Genomic DNA, 18,263 nt, shown 5'->3' with positions numbered 1-18,263 from the left:
GTGTTCATACGGCTATGTACCAGCAACCAGCGCATGTCGGTCGGTCCTTCGCTCGATTAGTCAAAGGTCTAGAAGCCTGCAGCGATGCAGGAACCCGTCAATATCCACTGGGAGCATGGACCAATGACATTGCATCGACAGTTACAGACGGCTTGAATTCGCGCCCTCTCCTTTCAGCAGGTGGCTATTTTTGCGCGCACGCGGGGAGGCCCCTCGATATGTCAATGAGTGGACACAGCGAATCTCGGGGCTGACGGGCCTCGGGTGTGTCGCAATGCTAGCCCTTCGAGATGGTCCCTCAACCGTCGCTTTGTTCAGGTGTTCAGTGATGGAGCCAAGAGCGGTGTGGCCTACAGATGCCACGACGCGTAACTGAATCCACTTGACCAAGACGCTCAACATTGGCGTCGCCCTCTTGCATGTTTGTGCAGCCCGCATCTCTGCCGTCCTGCGGCTGGCGACCATAAGCTTCAGGAGAATCGCGCCTAGTGGGTGATTGAGCAGATTCGGCGTGCACAAGTCGCTCACTAGCCGACAGGGCTCCCGAAAGAGTTAGCATGGGAGTCGAGATCCTGAGACGACATGAGTCGCTTGGTAGGGAGGATGTCAAGCTCATTTCGTTTCTTTCCAGCATCCTCGCCCTAATTGGCTCGCCCAGCACGTATCAATAAACGACTCATAACGGCGGCCAATGTCGACGCTATCCACCACCTCCCCCTATTCCGTACTGTTTCCACGCACAGCCCGCACCGCGGCGCTACCCCGACGCCACGCTAAAACTCTTGTGATGCTACCGAACGGAGACGGCCACGTCCAAGTGCCCCTGTTGATGGGGGTGAGCATTCTCGGCAAGGTCAGGTCGTGTACAGTTGTATATAATGTCTTCCCCAGCGGCCTCTTGAATTTTTTCTCTACCACACACTCACTACACTCGCTAATACCCGGTTATCACCGATTACATTCGTTCTCTACGACCTCCTCCGCCCCTACTTAATACCAACCGTATTTAATACCAACCCCCTCAACACTCAAGATGCGTTCCTTCGCCGTTGTTGCTGGCTTCGCCGCCGTTGCCCTTGCTGCTCCTCACTACGAGGCTTACCCTGCCGAGTCCTCTCCTGCTGCTGCCTACCCAGCCAGCTCTGCTCCCGCCGCCTACCCAGCCAGCTCCGCTCCTGCTGGTTACCCGGCTAGCTCTGCTCCCGCTGGTTACCCTGCCAGCTCTGCTCCTGCCGGCTACCCTGCCAGCTCTGAGGAGGCCTACCCCGCTGAGACTCCCTCTTCCCCTGCTGGCTACCCTGCCGTCACCCCCTCGGCTCCCGCTGTCACCACCACCGAGGTCATCTCCGCTACCACCTACGTCTGCCCCGAGGAGACCACCATCACCTACGGACCCAGCACCTACACCGTCCCCGCCAGCGGCACCCTGAGCATCCCTCAGTACACCGCTACCTACGTCCACACCCCGGTGCCTTCCGTCCCGGCTCCTGCCAAGTCCACCCCCGCTGTCCCCGTCCCTGCCGTCAGCAAGCCCGCCTACACTCCTCCTGCCTACTCCGCCGTTCCCCCGGCTCCTCACTACCCTGCCACCAACGGCTCCACCCCCGTTGTCCCCGCCGCCGGCACCGCCACTGGCAGCGTCCCCACCCCTACCAAGACTGCTCCTCCCCAGTTCACTGGTGCCGCCGGCAAGGCCACCGTTGGCTTCTTCGCCATCGCTGGTGCCGTCGCTGCTTTCTTGTAAGCACCTCGCTCTTGAGTGGTTTGTTGTGACATGACTTGTCGTGTCGCTACTGTCTATTCTTGAGTTCGGAAAGAGGAGGGTGATTAACAATATGGCTTCACGGGTTACGACTTTAACTCTGCATCACGATTCAGTCCAGGATTGGGAGCGCCTTGGTTGTTGTACGAACCCCTGCTTCCTTGCGCAATTCTGTCGCAGCAGCATTTCGATGGAGATATAATACTTGGTATTGTAATACGCATTGGTTGGAATGCTTAGTCGCCCTATGGAGGGAGTCGTGTGGTCCAGGTGGCCTTTCTTGTTCATAGATTCTTTGGCTGTATTTTGAAAAGAATAGGCAACACAATTAACAGTAGACCACCTATATTATACCTTTGGATCTATCTCCTATTCTCTGCTTGTGATGTCTTGACTTTTGTGATTGTTCAATCTTGGTGACGTTTGCACTTCCGCTCTTCTCCCAGTCCCCCGATCTGACCGCCCTTTTCTTCGGCCATCCTTGACTTCACTCGATCCTAAACGCACCCCTATGCCGAAATAGTAGATATCCCCGGCCCGCCAGCACGACATCTCCGCTCAATCCAATTCGCCGCAACCTCCCCCCTACTAGATACTTGTCCTACCCGCCTGTCCACAGCCGGCAACAGCTCGCTCACCCATGTAATGCTAATATACAACCAAGGCCAGTTACTTCCTTACCTACCCTCGGTGCTTACTCGCCTCTTCTCCTCTCTACCCCATCCCCTTCCGAGCGAGCCACCGCGTTTGTCTCAAGTTCAGGCACCAACGAAGCGGAAAAATCCCCCCGAGATGAACGGCAAGGACGTGGATTATGTGCAAATCAAAAGGGAATCAAGTTGGTTAGTTAGGTTCTAACATCATGTCACAGGTGTACAGTTGAAGTAAGCTTTTTTTGTTTTTTTTTCAGCTCGGACATGTGTGTACCCTTTTGTTTTCTTTTCTGTTGTTTGTTTGTTTTGATTTTATTTTTCCGGGAGAAAGGTGACGTAGGGGGGGGGGACACGGGACGGAAGAAATGTCCCCTCCCTTCTTATTCTTTTTTGTTGGGCGCAGATGCAGGTGCAGGGCGGCGGGTGGATGAGGCGTTGAGGTGGGGGGCGCGTAGGCAGGGTAAAGGGTGGCGGTGTGCGTTGATAGGTGTGTGTGGGTGTGTGTTGGTGTGATTTGCATAACTTGTGTATCTATGACTTGCATGCATACGTACAGTATGTGAGGTATTATACAACTATCGAGCAGTTACTATAGCTATACGACAATATAGCTCATATGAAAGTATGGCCAGTAGATGGGCTTGCTGGGCAAGGCCGCGGTGCGAATATCTATCCATCTAGCTAGTTAACTGCCGAGCGGAACAATACCGTCTTCTTCGGCGGGGTTTTTTTTCTTGGGAGAGATTTGGCGTAGAGATTGTTGGACAGGCGTGGCTTACCGCTTTTTGGGGCTTGGTCGTGACGATGGAAAGTTAGTGCTTATACTACTATGCTTCATTTTCTGGGATTGGAGGGTCGATGATACGTCCGTTGTTTAATGCCTTGGGCTGGTTGTTGTGGAAGACGCAGGTACAGGGTTGATGTCACATGTGTGATGGGATTAGGAGATGAGGTTGTTGTATATTGAACTCTAACTAGTAATCGGATGTTTTTGGGGAAGTGGTAGTACAAAGGCGCGCACCCTGGTCCCCTTGATCCCCCCCTCATCACAAACGCATCCTACGTACTCCAACTAATTTTCCTCCTCGATTTCAACACACGCATGGTAGTTCTTCATACAAGGGCGCTTCACTTAATTCGGCGAACCTTGTCGGCACCTCGCACCGCTCTTGCCACAATCGCTCGCAACGCCGTAGTCGCAGCATCCTCCGCTTGAGTTGCACTGGTATGCGTGGGTACTGACGCGCTTGGTGCGTATCGCATACGTGCCGGCGCCGACGACGCAGTTACCGCAGTAGACGCCTGCAGCAAGGCCGCTGACACAGGCGCAGCCGTTGTAGCTACATGCTCGTTTGTCAAGAGGGAGGCTGTCGCGGTTGCTCAGGGTGGGGTTGCTGTTAGCCTCTGGTGATGGCGAGGCAAGTGCCGTAATGGCGAATAGTAGAGAGAGGGTGTATTGGAAATGCATTGTTTATTTTTTTCTTCCTTCCTGGGCGTAAATCTTGGGAATTGGTGAGTATCGAGATCAAAGGGTGAGTCAGCTAGATAAAGTGTTTATTGTTTGCTATGCGGGACGGGAACGACGTTGCTGTTCACAAGTATCGATTTGGAGTACAAACGCTGATTGGATGTGTCGTCGTATTCTTCGCTTTCGAGCTGCAAGCCACCAATTTTTCAGCTGAACGTTGCTAGTTAGATCGTGTCCTTGCTGTGACGTTGATCGTGTGGAGTTTTCCATAGCATCTTTTACACCTTCCAATTAAAGCCTTGGTCTCGAATCAACGACAGTAGTACGATTAACACAGGCCTGTGTTGACCATATCGCGACACTCTCGATCCCACCGGTTAAAAAAAGCGTTGCGTTGAGTCACCATTCTAATTCCTTAGCACCCATGTTGATGCACGACATGTACTTCATTACTTTTCTGTCCCCTGGAAATACAAAACATCACCTTTAACGAAGCCATCTCCAACACCTGTTTCTTGTCCCCAAACTACACGGACTTCCCCATACATGTACATTTCAAATATAAACACTCCGTGTACATGCATGAATCGCCTTGAGTGAGGCTAGGTCTATGACTTATTGTTTTGCATCTATTTAGTGTACATCATGTCACAATATTTTTTTTTCCTCCGAAAACAACGACGGACCNCCCCCCCCCCCCCAAAAAAAAAAAACTACCGGAATCGGGATATTTAAAAAAAATTAGGCTAGATCGATAGGCATAACCGAAACGTACATCCTCATGTAACTACTTGCATTGACCTTCAAACACATTTACACCTGCACCATCGAATCTGTTGTGTAGAACAATACGTTTCTACACGCAACCCAAAGAAGACGAAAAGAAAATATTGGAAGTCTCCATGTCCAACTACTCTATTATTTGATTTTCCAAAGTTAGAAAAAAGTGACATAGAATCGTCAAGTTAACATCTGACATCGCTTTAAAACATGTCACACTCGTTGCCACCATTTCACGCAACCCATACATTATCATGTGCTGTTGAATCGTAAAAGCACATCATCGGTTCTAAATAGCGACCTGACTTCTTCTTCTTCTTCTCAGATAACACAAAGATCCCTATACACCCCACCATCGCAGAGTGCAAGCAATGAACAAGAAACCATTGATCTAGGTAATCTACCTCATACCATCTTATCTTTGAAAAAAAGGACTTTGGTCTAAGTGAAAAGAGAGAGAGAGAGAGAGAGAGACCCTTCTATACCCGGAATCACTTGCAGAAAAAAAAATGGACGCCAGAAAACGCCATCGTACATGACCTCGTAACCAAGCGTAACCCACCCTCTCATGTGCATGGTAAAGCTTACAAGAGCGTATCACCAAGTGCACACCTAACAATCGACACACCGGCACGCACGGTATCGCCTGCACCCTCGGCGTCAAGGCTAGGATTGACCTCGACAAGATCAAGCGCAATCAGCGAGCCCGTCTCGGCAACGCACTCGGCGATGAAGTCGCCTTCTCTTAGCGTGAGACCGCCACGGACAGGCGTACCGGTGCTGGGTGCCCACATGGGATCGAGGGCGTCGACGTCAAAGGAGAGGTGGATGGGGGTATCGCTTCCGATCCAGCCCAGCGCCATATCCATGACCTTGCCGATGCCGTGCCTGTTGCAAAGAGAGGGGGAGATATCAGCCACGGTACATTCAAATGCAGAGTCAGAAACTTACCTGTCGATATCGTGCATAGAAAACGCCTTGATGCCATGCTCTCTCAGAATCTTCTTCTCTCCCTTGTCGATATCCCGTAGACCAATGTACACAAGCTTTTTCAAGCTGAGTCGATGCTCCTCTTTGATCCACCCGAAAACATCGTCGCGGTCTTCAGTCGCAAGGCCCGTTAGGAAAGAAACAGGCATGCCGTGAATATTACCGCTGTCAGACGTCTCAGGCGTGTTAATATCAGCATGGGCATCGACCCAGATGACTGCGATTTCCCTGCCGAGACGCTCGCGGATGGCTTTTGCGGTACCGGAAATGGTGCCGATGGCGATGGAGTGGTCGCCGCCGAGGGTGAGGACGAGCTTGCCGTCTTTGGCGTGCTTGTACACCTGGTTGCTGACTTCGCGGGTTACGGCGCTGGCGAACTTGGGGCGCTTCATGCCTCGGTAGTCAGGGTCCTCGGTTGGCTGGAGCTCAGAGTAGTTGTGGACCTGGCCGTCGTAGGTGACGTTGTACTCTAGGTCTTCTTCTAGCTGCTTGATGAGGCCGTTTTCGATGAGGGCCATGGGGGCGGCATCGACACCAGCTTTGGGCTGGACATGGTGTTGTTAGTTGCTGGTACAGTGTACGTGTAAGATTGTTGTGTAAGAAAGGCTTACCTGACCGCCACTGAAGCCGACCGCGACGATACCCAGCTCATGCCGACTAGGCAAGAAGTTGGGCTGTTTTGTTGGTGCAGAAGTCATTTTTATTTACTGAAAAGGTATGTTAATACGGTCGTTCACAGTGTTTTGTGCAGGAGAGTCGAGTGTGCAGAATGTTTGTTGTTCAAAGTTCCTCGTTGCGGAAGTGCGACTCGGAAACCTCCAGCTTGCCAAAAGAAAAGAAAAGAGATAAAACAAGACCACGTCTGAACGCAGGAGCATGGAGGTCTTACCTGGCGTTGATTTGCTTTAGTACGGCAGGACACGATATATAGTGGGGGGATTTCAAAAGATGCTAAAGTAGCTGTCCAAATATCCAAGACTCCTCTACCAAGACTCAAGTCTAAGGTATTCAACAAGATAAATAAATAAAAAGGAAACCGCGAGATGCGAAGATAACACGACAACAAAAGCAGGGCAGAGACGCGGGGCGCCCTTTTTATCTCTGGCACGGGTCTCGGTTGTTAGGTAATTATGTGTCGCTGATTTTTCGTGGCCATCGTGTACACCTGTACTTAGGGGAAGAGCAACTTGAGGCTCTCGTCAAATTTATCACTTAGGGGAAGTAGTCGGGCCCGGAAGGTCTGGTAACAGATGGTGCGGGCCCACCACTAAGCAAGAGGGCCGAGGCAAGCCATGTCGCTTTAGGTAGGTGGCATGTTTGATCACTTTTGCAGAGAGGGCTAGAAAGCCGAGGAAACACAAAAGTGCTTGGGATATGCGCAAATGGAACAGAGCATGTATGTGTTGTAAGTATAGGTTACTTGTAAATGTGTGGGTGTAGGGCAATTGAGGCGGGCCAGGCAGACGGACGGGATGCCGTGTTGCGGGCACAAGCACGAGTGGGATGGATTGCATTGGCGCTAGTCCGTGCTGGGAAACGGCGGGTGCAGTCGGCTTTGCGCCCATTTTCCTACGCTTCAGCCGCTGCCGCCGCCGCCCTGGCCGTTGTTATCTTCGCCCAGCTGCAGCCTCGCAACACCTGACCTCTGGTTATACACCGATTGCATAATTGCCAATACCCTTATATCCACTATCGCACAATGTCGGGTCAAGCTATTCGCTTTGTCGCTGCAGTGGCGGCCAGGCCAAGTACGGGCACCATTCAGTTACTCTGTCATGTGAAGCCGGGTGTCAGTGCGAATCGCGAGGGTATTGCTACCGTTTCAGACGAGCGCATCCAGCTGTGTGTGGCAGCCCAGGCGAGAGACGGCGAGGCCAACAAAGCTGTGAGGCGAGTCGTTGCTGATGCGCTCCGAGTACCAAAGTCGGATGTCGAGGTTATCAAGGGTATGAAGAGCAGGGATAAGACGGTGGCTGTTCGGGCAAGTCTCCTAGAAGCGCCCGAAGAACAAGTCGAAAGGATAAAAGTTATGCTACAAAAAGTTTCCGGAACTTAAATACAATATTGTTCTTTTGGGTTAGCAACAAAACGAGTCCAGTAGTAGAAAATCACTGGTATCACGTAAGAATTCAAAAAAGTCAAATCTTGCCAGTTCTTAACTTATTATCATTATACGACTGTCATGTACAAGTCATTAAGGAGCGTTGTATATACACCATAGCTATATCCATTCCTCCGCGAAATTACCAATTACGTTAATGTATCCATGATACAATACGATCGTTCTATATGTACTTTTGTTTGGTATGAATCGAATCGCAAGGGCAAGGCATCTAGTATTGCCAGGCGCCAGGGGCATCGACGGGAGCTATTCACAAGACGTTAGTAATCTGCATGTTCCAAAAAGAGTAGACTAGAACAAGGTTCAAACTTACCGGCAATGGCGCTGAATGAGAGGCACTCGTCGCTGAAGGTGACGTTGTCGAGCTTGCCGTAGACCTTCCATCCATCATCCTCGGAGCCAGGGCAGGCAAGGAAGCCGCAGTCCCAGTTCAGGTAGCCAAACTCGTCGCTGTTGGGAGCTGGGGTGCGGCTGAAGCCGGTGACGGTCGAGCCATCGGGGATGTAGGCAGAGTGAGCGGTGGTGTAGCTCAGGGAACCGTCAGGGCCGACGTAGACCTGCTGGCCACCGGGAACAACAACGCCGAGGCTGAGAGTGTTGTTGCCACCAGCAAATGTGGTCGTGTTGCCTGGTGGGCAATTCTCAGCACCAATGACTTCTGAAGGGCAGTAGGAAGATGGTCCTCCCTTTCCACCAAGGTAGAAGAATCCGCCGCGGGCGTTCAAGTTCTGGAAGTGGATGGGAGAGGCGCTGCGTTGAGAGATGACGGTGAAGTAGGCGCTGGTGTCTGCTTGCCTAGCAACAGGCTGAACAGCGGTAGGAGCTGCCATGGCGGCAGCGAAGAGGGAGGCAAGAGCAGTGGTGTACTTCATCTTGACGGTGTTGATGTTTGAAAAGCTGGAGACAAATAGGTGATTGTAGATGATTAGGTATTAGAGTCGAGGTGTTGTGAAGTGGTAGAGCTGAGTTGATGGTCCTGCTGGAGGTGTCATGGACGTCTCTTTATATTACACACAGGGCGGGACCATGCAACATGATCTTTCATCATCGCATGGAGCCGTCTTGCGTGTATGCGGAGTCGCTTGCGCGCCTATCCAGAGCACACAGCCCTGTCTCTGGGAGAGGAACCCTGGTCACACGTGACTGGCTAAGCTCATTCCACTGACGACTTGGGTCAAGATCAACCAACGCTAGCACAAGGATAGAGCAAATTCAGTGGGGCTACCCGCTGTGTTGTATTGAGATTGCCCAGAACAACCGTCGTACCCGACCCTTCCCATCCGAACACGAGCGACGGTGATGGTGATCTTCTCGTGTTGACTAGTACAAATGTTCATCAAGTCATGCGATGATGCAAGCAACCTCACTCCGTCGACCTCCGATGGAATATCTCTCTGCCAATGTTACGAAATGGCGGGATCCAAAGTGGAGAGTATGATGCCATTGGGTACCCGTTCGTTTGCGACGGTCGCTTTTGCTTGCTAGGCAGTCCTGGACGGGGATTTTGCATCCCGAGAAGACGGTGTCTCCCTAGCACTTCCCCTGCTCACCATTTTGCTATTTTGGTCCGGATGCCGGTGATATCACTAGCAAATATGGACGTGTTTGTGCTAGCTGGGGGTTGTGAGCCGATCAGCAGATGCGGCGACATTTCTGTGCAATCATCGAAATTGGTGGAACAAATTCACGACCCAGCCCATCGTCATACCGTTCCCCACTCTCGGGGTTGTGCCACACCCGTCTGGCTAGCGCTCCTACTGTTGCCATGCCCGCAGATAACTGTACTTGCATGCAATACTGAGTGCCTTTCGCCTATGTAAGCCCTCGTATTGCGCTTACGAGACCCTGCGCCTCTCTGGGGTAACGCTGATTGCCGCCCCTTGGGCATTAGCAATGTCACCTGCCATGGTTGTTTCTGCCGCAAGACCGCCACTGCCACCGTCTGGCCCTCGTACGAAGGAAGCGTCCTCGTAGCATCTCCGACCATGTCCGGAGCGGGTCCTTTGAAGCGCAAAACACAGGACCGTTTTGTCATGCCACATCGCAACCAAGGCATGTAGTGGTTAAAGAGCGCATGACATGTGACCCCTGTCAGCCAATATGGAGAAACTGCTTGATTTGGCCGCTCAACTAACAACAAAAGCTTGACAGACGGCTCGCATGGCTGCAACCGTGCGTTTCAATAGCCTACTTGCATGAACCATGATATGGGAACAGACTAGAAGGAGCGAGCAGCGGTGAATGTTTTGCGCCCAACTTCCAACAATAGAATAGAATGCCTCGAGGCTGCTATCGACCGTCTTCTACTACATCCACAGACAGAGCTTGCCACTTGCTGTTCCAGCGGCCACCCAGTCAAGCGTAGGGTGGAACTTTGCAACAGACGGTACTGCTGTAATACCATCGCCTCCCAGCTGCGCCAGCTGTTCGCCCTTTGCAGTGTATATGTCTACAAAGCGGTTCATGTTGCCAATGCAGAAGCGCTGCACATTGTCCTGAGGAAACTGTTGCCACTGGGCTCGTAATCTACACACATAGTAAGCATCATAGTTTGCAAGTATTGCATATATGGGCCGACAAACATTGTAACCCATCGCCCAGTCTGGTTGTTGTGCGGCACAATAACCGTAGGCTCCATCTCGGCTTCTTCCAAAGTCGTCCCGGCCTTCCAGTCAGCACAGTTCCCGAAATCATGGATTTTAATAGTGTCATCGTATGAAGCCGTAGCCACTTGACCAGCAGAGTTCCATGCAGCGTGTGAGACAGATAGCTTGCTAGTATGCTCACCAACAAGGGTCGGTAAACGATCGTCCCCCTTGCCTGTGATTTTGCGCAGATCCCAAATCTTCAAAGTACGGTCTAGAGAGGCCGTAGCTACGAGATGCGGGTGTAGAGGATGTAGAGTGAAGCCGCCAATCTTCTTATCCGACAACTGGAAGACTTGTAGTCCCGCTGCCTTTTCAGACGGCGTACGCATATCGTATATGCCGAATTGGCCGTCAAGCGTAGAAAAATATAGCGTGTTCGGATCATCCTTGGAGATCTCGAGCCCAGAGAGCGGTGCTTCTTCGCTTGCATCCGAGGGTGAATAAACTTCAATAGCAACCCCTTTTGCAAGATCCAACTTTCGTACCGTCGAATCATACGAAGCAGAGTATAGTGTGTTGGCATCGTGAGGGCTGAATTGGAACGTGTGTATTGTCCGTGTATGCGGCTTCAGGGTTGTGATGGTAGGCCCTTCTCTCTCCGTATCCTCATCATCTTCCACCTTGACCTCGGCGGCTTTCTGGGAAGCGTCGCATATGCCCAGGTTTCCAAGTTTGTCGCCAGCAAATACGAGAGGTTTGTCTGTTGTGGGATGCAGGCCCATAGAGTAGATGCGCTCGGGAGTGATTTTGATCTCATTAGGCTCAAAGTCCTCCCAAAGCTGCAGCCCACTCATGCGCTCTCGAAGTGCTCTCAGCTCTTTGTCCGTTGTTTCCTTTACGTCATTGTAGTCAAAAGTGCGCGCATATGGATCTGCTGGGCCAACAGAGAGAAAATTGCCGCTCTTGTTCCAGTCCTTGCCGGCGACCACGATGTCGCTGAAGTTGTATGCATCACTTATGCGCTGTCTCTTTGCGCGGTCGGCCTCCTTTATGGCAGCGTATTCGTCCTCTGCTTTGCGCTTCGCAACCTCACTGTCGGCCACGATGCCCCTTAGGCGTGACGACGTTCGACGCGGCGCAGTTTCTTCTTCCTTGATCTTCTTGGGCGCTGGCTTCTTGGTTTTTGGTCTCGATGGCACAGACGCCTTCGCCTTGCCTGTAGGCCCTAGACCTGCTTGCGCAGCCTCCATCTCAAGGTTGCGCAAGAGCGCCTGTGTCTTTGCGATATTTTCCTGTCTCTTGCGCTCATACTCGCTAACTTCGACATTTTTCCCGCGCGCCATGGCGGTCTTGTTTCTGTGATACGATATGATACGATACGATACGATACGATACGATGCGATGCGAAGGAAAGGACTGATTCGTCGGGGATCGACGCGCCGTCGCGAAGAGCAGTGATGGATACTGTGGATTACGATGGGGATGTGAACAAGGTGACAGACGAATCGCGTCCGGAATTGATTATCGCCTGCAAGATTTGCGGGACGTCCGATGTGTTCCTGAATATCGGGGGGGCGAAGTCTTCCCGCAGTGCAAGGGCAGCGTCATTGCCACTAGCGTAGACGCGGTCGACGCGTCAGTCACGTGCTGGCGCGTGCATCATCTAGATGCAGCCTTCAGCCTTAGGAAAGCCAATGGAGTGGCCAAGCTTCTCCAATGCGGGCGTGGGCGTGCAACGGCGGGATCTAGCGAAGAGCGGATCATGTTGTCTCCGATGCGTGCGCTTGTGTGCTCGCCTATGTATGGTTGTCAGCGCGCCATGGACCGTCGTTAGTGCAAGATGTGATCGATAGCGGTCTTGGCAGATTGGTCGAGTGGCCATCATCTTTGGCTATCGGCTGATCTGAACTTTCTCAATGCCAGATTCCACCACCATGGCACCCACACGCCTGGCCACTTTGCTGTTCGGGACGTGCCGAGCAGCCTCAATTCGCCCAGCCGCAACATGGCGACAGCGATGTCTGTATCACTCATACGATTACCCCTCGTCGCCACCATTCCCCCCCGCTGAAACGGCAATTCTTTCGTCTGCATATGCACACGTACCAAACCATGGCTTCACCATGAATGCCCTTAAGCTGGGCGCTCGAGATGCTGGCTACCTCGATATCTCTACAAATTTGCTTCCACGAGGCGTATTTGAACTGATCAATTACCATCTCGTCACTCAGCGATTGGCTTTGCAAAGCAATGTCCAGTTCCCCGAAGAGAGCGAGAACGGGAAGAAGATGGGAGCCGGCGCCAAGGTTAGGACGTTAACACTCGCACGGCTCCGCGCAAATGCACCCATTATTCACCGCTGGCAAGAGGTATGACTCTCATGGTGCACTTCCGCGGACAGTCGGCTAATGTTTTTCAGGCACTGGCAATAATGTCCCAGCCCACGTACGTCCCTGCTTCCATGGCCGAACTAGGCAAGCTCGCAGACGAAATATGGTTTCTGTCAGGCGACCAGAGTGTCGATAGTAGCTGGTACACGAAACGAGCGACCCTCTCGGCAATCTACTCGACCACAGAGCTGTACATGACACAGGATAAGTCGCATAATTTTGTAGAGACTGAGCAGTTTCTGGACAACAGACTGCAGGATCTGATGAAGGTTGGTGGCTTCATGGGCAGTCTGGGAGAATGGCTCAACTACACGGGCCATTCTGCCATCAATGTGCTTCGAAGTAAGGGAGCTCGTGTCTAGGCCGGATCTGCCTCGTCACCCAGCGCCAGATTTTTATTTTATTTTTTATTTTGATTGTGTAATAATATGTATAGTATGCAGGCGCATTTGCTCCACGGAGCCAGAATAGGCGACGAAGTGATAGAGGAGGGATCTCGATTGCGACTCTAAATGTTACAAAGATCGTACGATGAAGCGGGGGTTGAAGTGGACATCGCCGATGGACTACGTAGCAGCTTGAACGGCGCAGTCATCAATCACACGTTACTAGCTCACCACTGTGTTGCATGGTTCGCCCGGAATTTTTTCCCGGCGCCTTGACCTTGCCGAAGTTTGCTGGAAGCATGTGCGGCCCGAGCTTCATGGGCGACTTCAACACAACACAGCACCACATGACGTTTTGCTAGAACACAAGGCTAGTGGGGGTCGAGATAAGTAATACAGCTGGCGTCGGTTTTGCAGCTGAAGAGAATGGGGCAGTCCAGGGGCTCATTGCCAGGTATGGACATGGATATGTAAAGTAGAGCATTGAGGAGTAGCACCTACAAGTACTACTTTACATCAAATGACGGCTGATGACTGGCATGAACAGCCAATGACGCGGTGGCGAGAAGTCTAGTCGGACCTCTCTCAGCTCAGGGTCTTGTCGGGTGGGGTGCTAGCAGCGATGGTCTCAATCAGTTCGATCCAGCAGCTCCGTGGATCACGCTAGGCGCATCATCACGCCAACAGAATCAGGGTCCAGCAACCGACGGTAAGAAAAAAACATCATCATCCCCGGCACGGGCGCGCTGAGAGGCTGGGGCAGTGGGCTGGGGGCTGGAACTGGCCGGGGCGAAACGAGAGCAATCTCGATGGCCTTTGTGAGAGGCAGGTGCACCTAGCGCTGTGTCGACGACGGGTCGCACCGCCCGTTGAGTCGAGTCGCGATGGGTCTGAACGGAGGACAGGATGCGTTTGGAAGGTCGCACTGCCGGCAGTGGGAGAGGCTGTGGGTAGAGGAGAGCAGAGCTAGCGTGTGGAGAGTGAAAGAGCAAGGCGTTATGCCGCATGGAGACTAGCGGGGCCCTTGTCCATGATCACCGATTCAGAGAGGCATCGGGGGTCAGACAACAGACAGGGCCTTCTCTCGTGTCGCATTTACGATAGGGTCCAATTCGGGCGATAGACAAGTGAACCGACGAGGCTCATCGCCGATGCGTCGCTTGGTCCAGCCCCGGGTGCGCCACACCATGTCTTCGTTCCCTCCCAGGCACCTCGATCTCCACGACCTTTCTTGGCGTTGTGGGAATCGAGTACATCGCCATCCTTACCCACAGCTAGATCGATAATCATCATGGCTCCGGATTCAGAGAGCCCAAGAACTGTCTCTTCAGACCATCTGCTTCACCCACAGCCTCCATCCTCCACGCCCTCAGCCCGCTCTCTCTGTCCACCACCACCTGTGCCCGACAGACTCACCTCACGAATCTCCGCTGCAGAATCCCCCCATTGTTTTCGACCGCCGTCCACGACCTTACCTGCCCTCTTACACCTTACCCATCCGGGTGGCGTTCAAACCACAATCCCCACATACCAGTATCCGCCTGCATTTCGATATCGACCGCCCTCTTGCGCATATGGAGAACATCCTCTAACAATAACTCGACACATCACGCCAGCAACCATGAACGACCCTCCAGGCACCATACCGAAGTCTGTCATGAACCACCCTCGTCGCCCCCCCGCCCACAAGTCCGTCTCCCTCCGACACAGCCCTCCAGCCTCTGCATCGGGCCTACAACCCAAGGAACGGAACACGAGCCGCAGCTCCCCAACCCTGGCTAGTGACAAGGCCAACCCGCCGTCGAGTGTGTCGCCGCAGCTTACCTCGCTCAAGAATAGCTCGGGAGAGAGCAGTGATGCCGGACAATGGTTCGAGAAGACGAACAACAGCGCCAAACAGAGCAAATCGACTTTTGTTGACAGTGCGTTGTGTCTGAGTCCTCGAGTCGATGGAGCACTGCTAATCGTCATGCTGTAGATGAGCCGCCTTTTTTCCTCCGCAACTCCTCTTCGTCCGACACACCACCCGACCAGTCACATTCCAATGTTACAAACTCAGCAATGCCATACCGTCCCAGCTTAGGTCATATAGGTACCGACGGCAGCAGTACCGAAGACTTTCGAAGCGTCATCGACGACCTGACCGTAGCAAACAAGCGCCTCAAGCAAAGGCTCAAGAAGTACGAGAAGCTCTACGACGCTCATCTGCAAGACGAGAAGCTATTCGAAGTCAGATTTCACGGTCTACCTGATCACAAGAAGAAAGAGCTGGAAGAGACGCTGCGCAAATTTGCTTCTGAGCTCGATGACGGAACCACCAATGATTACGCGCGCGTGTCGGCGGCCTATACTCCAGCACTCGACACCCACAACACCTCTTCGTCAACATCACGGTTTGCCGAGTCTGGTTATGCATCCTTGTCAGCATCTGGTCAAAACTCGGCGGTAGCCTCAAACCAAGAAAAGGATCGTAAGATGACCCGGTCAGCATACAGCCGCCAGCAACAGAGCATCCAATCATACCTTCATGACATCCCAATGGGGTTGATGCCGAATACCAAAAGTGTCCCAATGACTGAGAAGTCGAAAAAGAAAATGGTCGTTCGGCGCTTGGAGCAAATATTTGCTGGCAAGCGATCAGCGCCCGGATCGCATCCACAGCCAATGCAACAGCAAGAGGTTGCCCAGTCAGCAGCAACGGCAGATCGCGAGCAACGGGAAGCGACTGGCCAGCATTTCAGACCAGAAGGCCAGCGTGAAGCTCGCATCATGTTTGGCCGTGGCGCAGCTGACGAAGATGAGGTAAATCAGAACGAGGCTATCCAAGGACTGCGACCTACTCTGCACATTGAGGAACATGACTTCGCTGGCTCAGGCTCTTCTCCTGATCAACGACCTACTCGTCCACTGGACTTGGACCCTTATCGTGCGCAGATACCAAATGACAACATGACTTACATCCGGCATCTTGGTTTCAGCCCACCAGATATGAACTCTGGAGAAGCCCCACTTGGCCATGGCTGGATATATCTCAACTTGCTTATCAACATGGCACAACTACATACCCTCAATGTTACTCCAGAATTTGTCAAGGATGCCCTACAGGAGTATAGCAGCCACCTTGAGATTTCTCGCGATGGGCGCAAGATTCGATGGAAGGGCGGTCGCGAGGTCACGCAACACAGTGGCGAAAGTTCATCGGAGCATTACAGTAACGCTTCCCCCAACGAGACAGGATCTTTCTCGCCTTTCAAGCGCATGAAGACTGGAGATAGCGGCAGCGGCAGTGATCCCACTGGCTCTGAGCAGGCAAGGCGATTGGCCCGTTATCAGCGCGAGAGAGAACAGAACAAGTTTGCCTACAAGCCACTATTCTTCCACAAGGAAGATTCTGACAACGAGGACGACTTCTACGGCTTTGATGCTGATTCCTCGGCAAACTATTCTCACCAGCCGCAACAGACGGGCAACTCTTCGGGATTCAGTAGCTCAGTTATGCAGAGCTCTTCTTCTAGGCCAAGAAGGCGTGAGAACGGACCCATGATTTTCTACAACAAAGCCAAGTTCTGTACTGACCTTAGTGGTGACAACAACGGGGCGTTTCTCACAATGCCCGGTAATTACCAAACTATCACCAGCCAGCCCCTGGGCGCAAAGTTGAGCTCGTCATCGTTGAACAATGCTGCCACCGAACTTTCAGAGCCACGAGGCCCCTTGGATACCCTGATGATGGAGACTGAGTCAAACAACGGTTCACGCACCGTCTCTAGTGGAGACAACATGAGCTTTTCTCCAGAAGCCCTGAGGGATAGTAGTGGCAACACCAGTCCGGAGCTCATGGACTTTGAGGCTTCTGGTATTGGTGGTGTACAGCCGGAGGACAACTTCTCCATCCATGTTCGTCGCTCGCAAATACCAATAGTACCTTCCCACGTTGCCGCTCGCCAACGAACAAGCTTTTATCCCAAGGCCATTCAAGATGCGCTCCGTTCCGAGCATGACCCAATGGAAAGCGAGTCTCCACGGTCCAGTCCCCAGCGCGTTATTCAAGAGAAGATTCTTTCTACATCGCGCAAGGATTTGCCCAACTCGACTCTACCGCCTGCATCCTTCCTTCCCCTCGACTCTTGTTCCTCAGGCGATATCGATTCTGAATTTGCATCTGACGCTTCTTCTGAACCCGAATCTGATTCCGATTGCCCGGCTACAGCGATGCAGATTCTCAATATTGCGCCTGTTCGCTCAGATCAATCTGAAGCGTCAGACTCCGATTACGAAGATAGCGATGATGGCAGCGTTGACCTGTTGGCCACTGCTCGCCTACAAAATCCCAATGCTGTTAGAGCGAGCGAGCGTGAATACGATGCTGCACTTGCAGATCGCCTCACTGAGGAAATACCTGCTGGTAGCTCAGCAGCAACCGCAGGCGGTGGAAGTGGATTCAACAGTCCTGTCGGTGGTGCCCGTGACGTAGAGAATCGGGTTAGCCGACAAAGTGGATCGAGCAGTATGGCATCTGGTCCCATCAGATTGAAGCGTGCTAGGACCAGCGATTCGACGAACCCGCAACCGACGAAGAGCCCAAAGACCAGAAAGGCAGAGATTTAAAGTCGATTTGGATGACTTTTTAGGGAAATTTGATTGCATTGCAGTTGGTTATCTCTCCTGTTGGAGTTGAAGAGGCTCCGGAGCCAGAGGACGTTTTCTCTTTTCCTGTGCATAGTTTTACGTCTTTGATACCCCTTTTTGTTGCCCGATAGCAGTTTGATACCCTCTTGGGCAACACGAATGAAATTTGCTCAAACACATGTATGTATGCCTCGTCGGGAATCTCGTAGGGCTACACATAATCAATTAACAACTTAACTATGCTATCACGTTGATCTCGTTTTTTTTCTTAAAAAAAATTCAGACGCAACTAAGAATGTGTGTTCGCCAAGTTTGGCAATGCAGAAGTTGGGAGAGTGCCAAGGTAGCTCCTTTTCGGTGCGACATTTCATACCTTGCCTCTGTGATGGACCATCCCCGAGAAACGTAGATTCAAAACCATTCTTGTCTTATACACCTAGTATGTGCTTTTCTTGTCCGAGAATAGCACGTGAGACTCTCGTATTAATTGTCGCA

General features: G+C 52.2%; 10 protein-coding genes across 10 annotated transcripts; 4 read left to right on the top strand and 6 right to left on the bottom strand.

Moving 5' to 3' along the window:
- Positions 1-141: 141 nt before the first annotated feature.
- Positions 142-646, bottom strand: COCVIDRAFT_103238 (hypothetical protein; the record flags this gene model as incomplete). Its single annotated transcript, XM_014699672.1, has 2 exons — positions 142-438; positions 518-646. Coding segments are annotated over 2 exons (426 nt in total), but the record flags the coding sequence as incomplete, so codon positions are not given.
- Positions 647-1,033: 387 nt separating this feature from the next.
- Positions 1,034-1,744, top strand: COCVIDRAFT_39078 (hypothetical protein; the record flags this gene model as incomplete). The annotated part of the gene is made up of 1 exon (XM_014699671.1): positions 1,034-1,744. One exon carries the CDS (start codon positions 1,034-1,036, stop codon positions 1,742-1,744), a length of 711 nt encoding a protein of 236 aa, XP_014555157.1.
- A 1,803-nt stretch (positions 1,745-3,547) lies between these two features.
- On the bottom strand, positions 3,548-3,883 carry COCVIDRAFT_17288 (hypothetical protein; the record flags this gene model as incomplete). The annotated part of the gene is made up of 1 exon (XM_014699616.1): positions 3,548-3,883. One exon carries the CDS (start codon positions 3,881-3,883, stop codon positions 3,548-3,550), a length of 336 nt encoding a protein of 111 aa, XP_014555102.1.
- A 1,364-nt stretch (positions 3,884-5,247) lies between these two features.
- On the bottom strand, positions 5,248-6,351 carry COCVIDRAFT_27925 (hypothetical protein; the record flags this gene model as incomplete). Its single annotated transcript, XM_014699670.1, has 3 exons — positions 5,248-5,551; positions 5,615-6,198; positions 6,265-6,351. 3 exons carry the CDS (start codon positions 6,349-6,351, stop codon positions 5,248-5,250), a joined length of 975 nt encoding a protein of 324 aa, XP_014555156.1.
- A 1,001-nt stretch (positions 6,352-7,352) lies between these two features.
- Positions 7,353-7,709, top strand: COCVIDRAFT_39075 (hypothetical protein; the record flags this gene model as incomplete). Its single annotated transcript, XM_014699669.1, has 1 exon — positions 7,353-7,709. The coding sequence occupies one exon, from the start codon at positions 7,353-7,355 to the stop codon at positions 7,707-7,709; it is 357 nt and encodes a 118-aa protein (XP_014555155.1).
- Positions 7,710-7,986: 277 nt separating this feature from the next.
- On the bottom strand, positions 7,987-8,647 carry COCVIDRAFT_103152 (hypothetical protein; the record flags this gene model as incomplete). The annotated part of the gene is made up of 2 exons (XM_014699668.1): positions 7,987-8,021; positions 8,089-8,647. 2 exons carry the CDS (start codon positions 8,645-8,647, stop codon positions 7,987-7,989), a joined length of 594 nt encoding a protein of 197 aa, XP_014555154.1.
- Positions 8,648-10,081: 1,434 nt separating this feature from the next.
- COCVIDRAFT_39073 (hypothetical protein) lies at positions 10,082-11,706 on the bottom strand (the record flags this gene model as incomplete). Its single annotated transcript, XM_014699667.1, has 2 exons — positions 10,082-10,301; positions 10,358-11,706. 2 exons carry the CDS (start codon positions 11,704-11,706, stop codon positions 10,082-10,084), a joined length of 1,569 nt encoding a protein of 522 aa, XP_014555153.1.
- Positions 11,707-12,297: 591 nt separating this feature from the next.
- Positions 12,298-13,115, top strand: COCVIDRAFT_39072 (hypothetical protein; the record flags this gene model as incomplete). Its single annotated transcript, XM_014699666.1, has 2 exons — positions 12,298-12,732; positions 12,783-13,115. 2 exons carry the CDS (start codon positions 12,298-12,300, stop codon positions 13,113-13,115), a joined length of 768 nt encoding a protein of 255 aa, XP_014555152.1.
- Positions 13,116-13,828: 713 nt separating this feature from the next.
- COCVIDRAFT_103126 (hypothetical protein) lies at positions 13,829-14,146 on the bottom strand (the record flags this gene model as incomplete). Its single annotated transcript, XM_014699665.1, has 1 exon — positions 13,829-14,146. One exon carries the CDS (start codon positions 14,144-14,146, stop codon positions 13,829-13,831), a length of 318 nt encoding a protein of 105 aa, XP_014555151.1.
- A 614-nt stretch (positions 14,147-14,760) lies between these two features.
- Positions 14,761-17,747, top strand: COCVIDRAFT_103110 (hypothetical protein; the record flags this gene model as incomplete). Its single annotated transcript, XM_014699664.1, has 2 exons — positions 14,761-15,061; positions 15,118-17,747. 2 exons carry the CDS (start codon positions 14,761-14,763, stop codon positions 17,745-17,747), a joined length of 2,931 nt encoding a protein of 976 aa, XP_014555150.1.
- Positions 17,748-18,263: the final 516 nt, after the last annotated feature.

Source organism: Bipolaris victoriae, assembly GCF_000527765.1.
Source record: "Bipolaris victoriae FI3 unplaced genomic scaffold scaffold_59, whole genome shotgun sequence".
NCBI classification, from domain to species: Eukaryota; Fungi; Ascomycota; class Dothideomycetes; order Pleosporales; family Pleosporaceae; genus Bipolaris; species Bipolaris victoriae.
The sequence above is the reverse complement of the archived record's forward strand: the minus strand, read 5'-3'. Positions and strand labels throughout refer to the sequence as shown.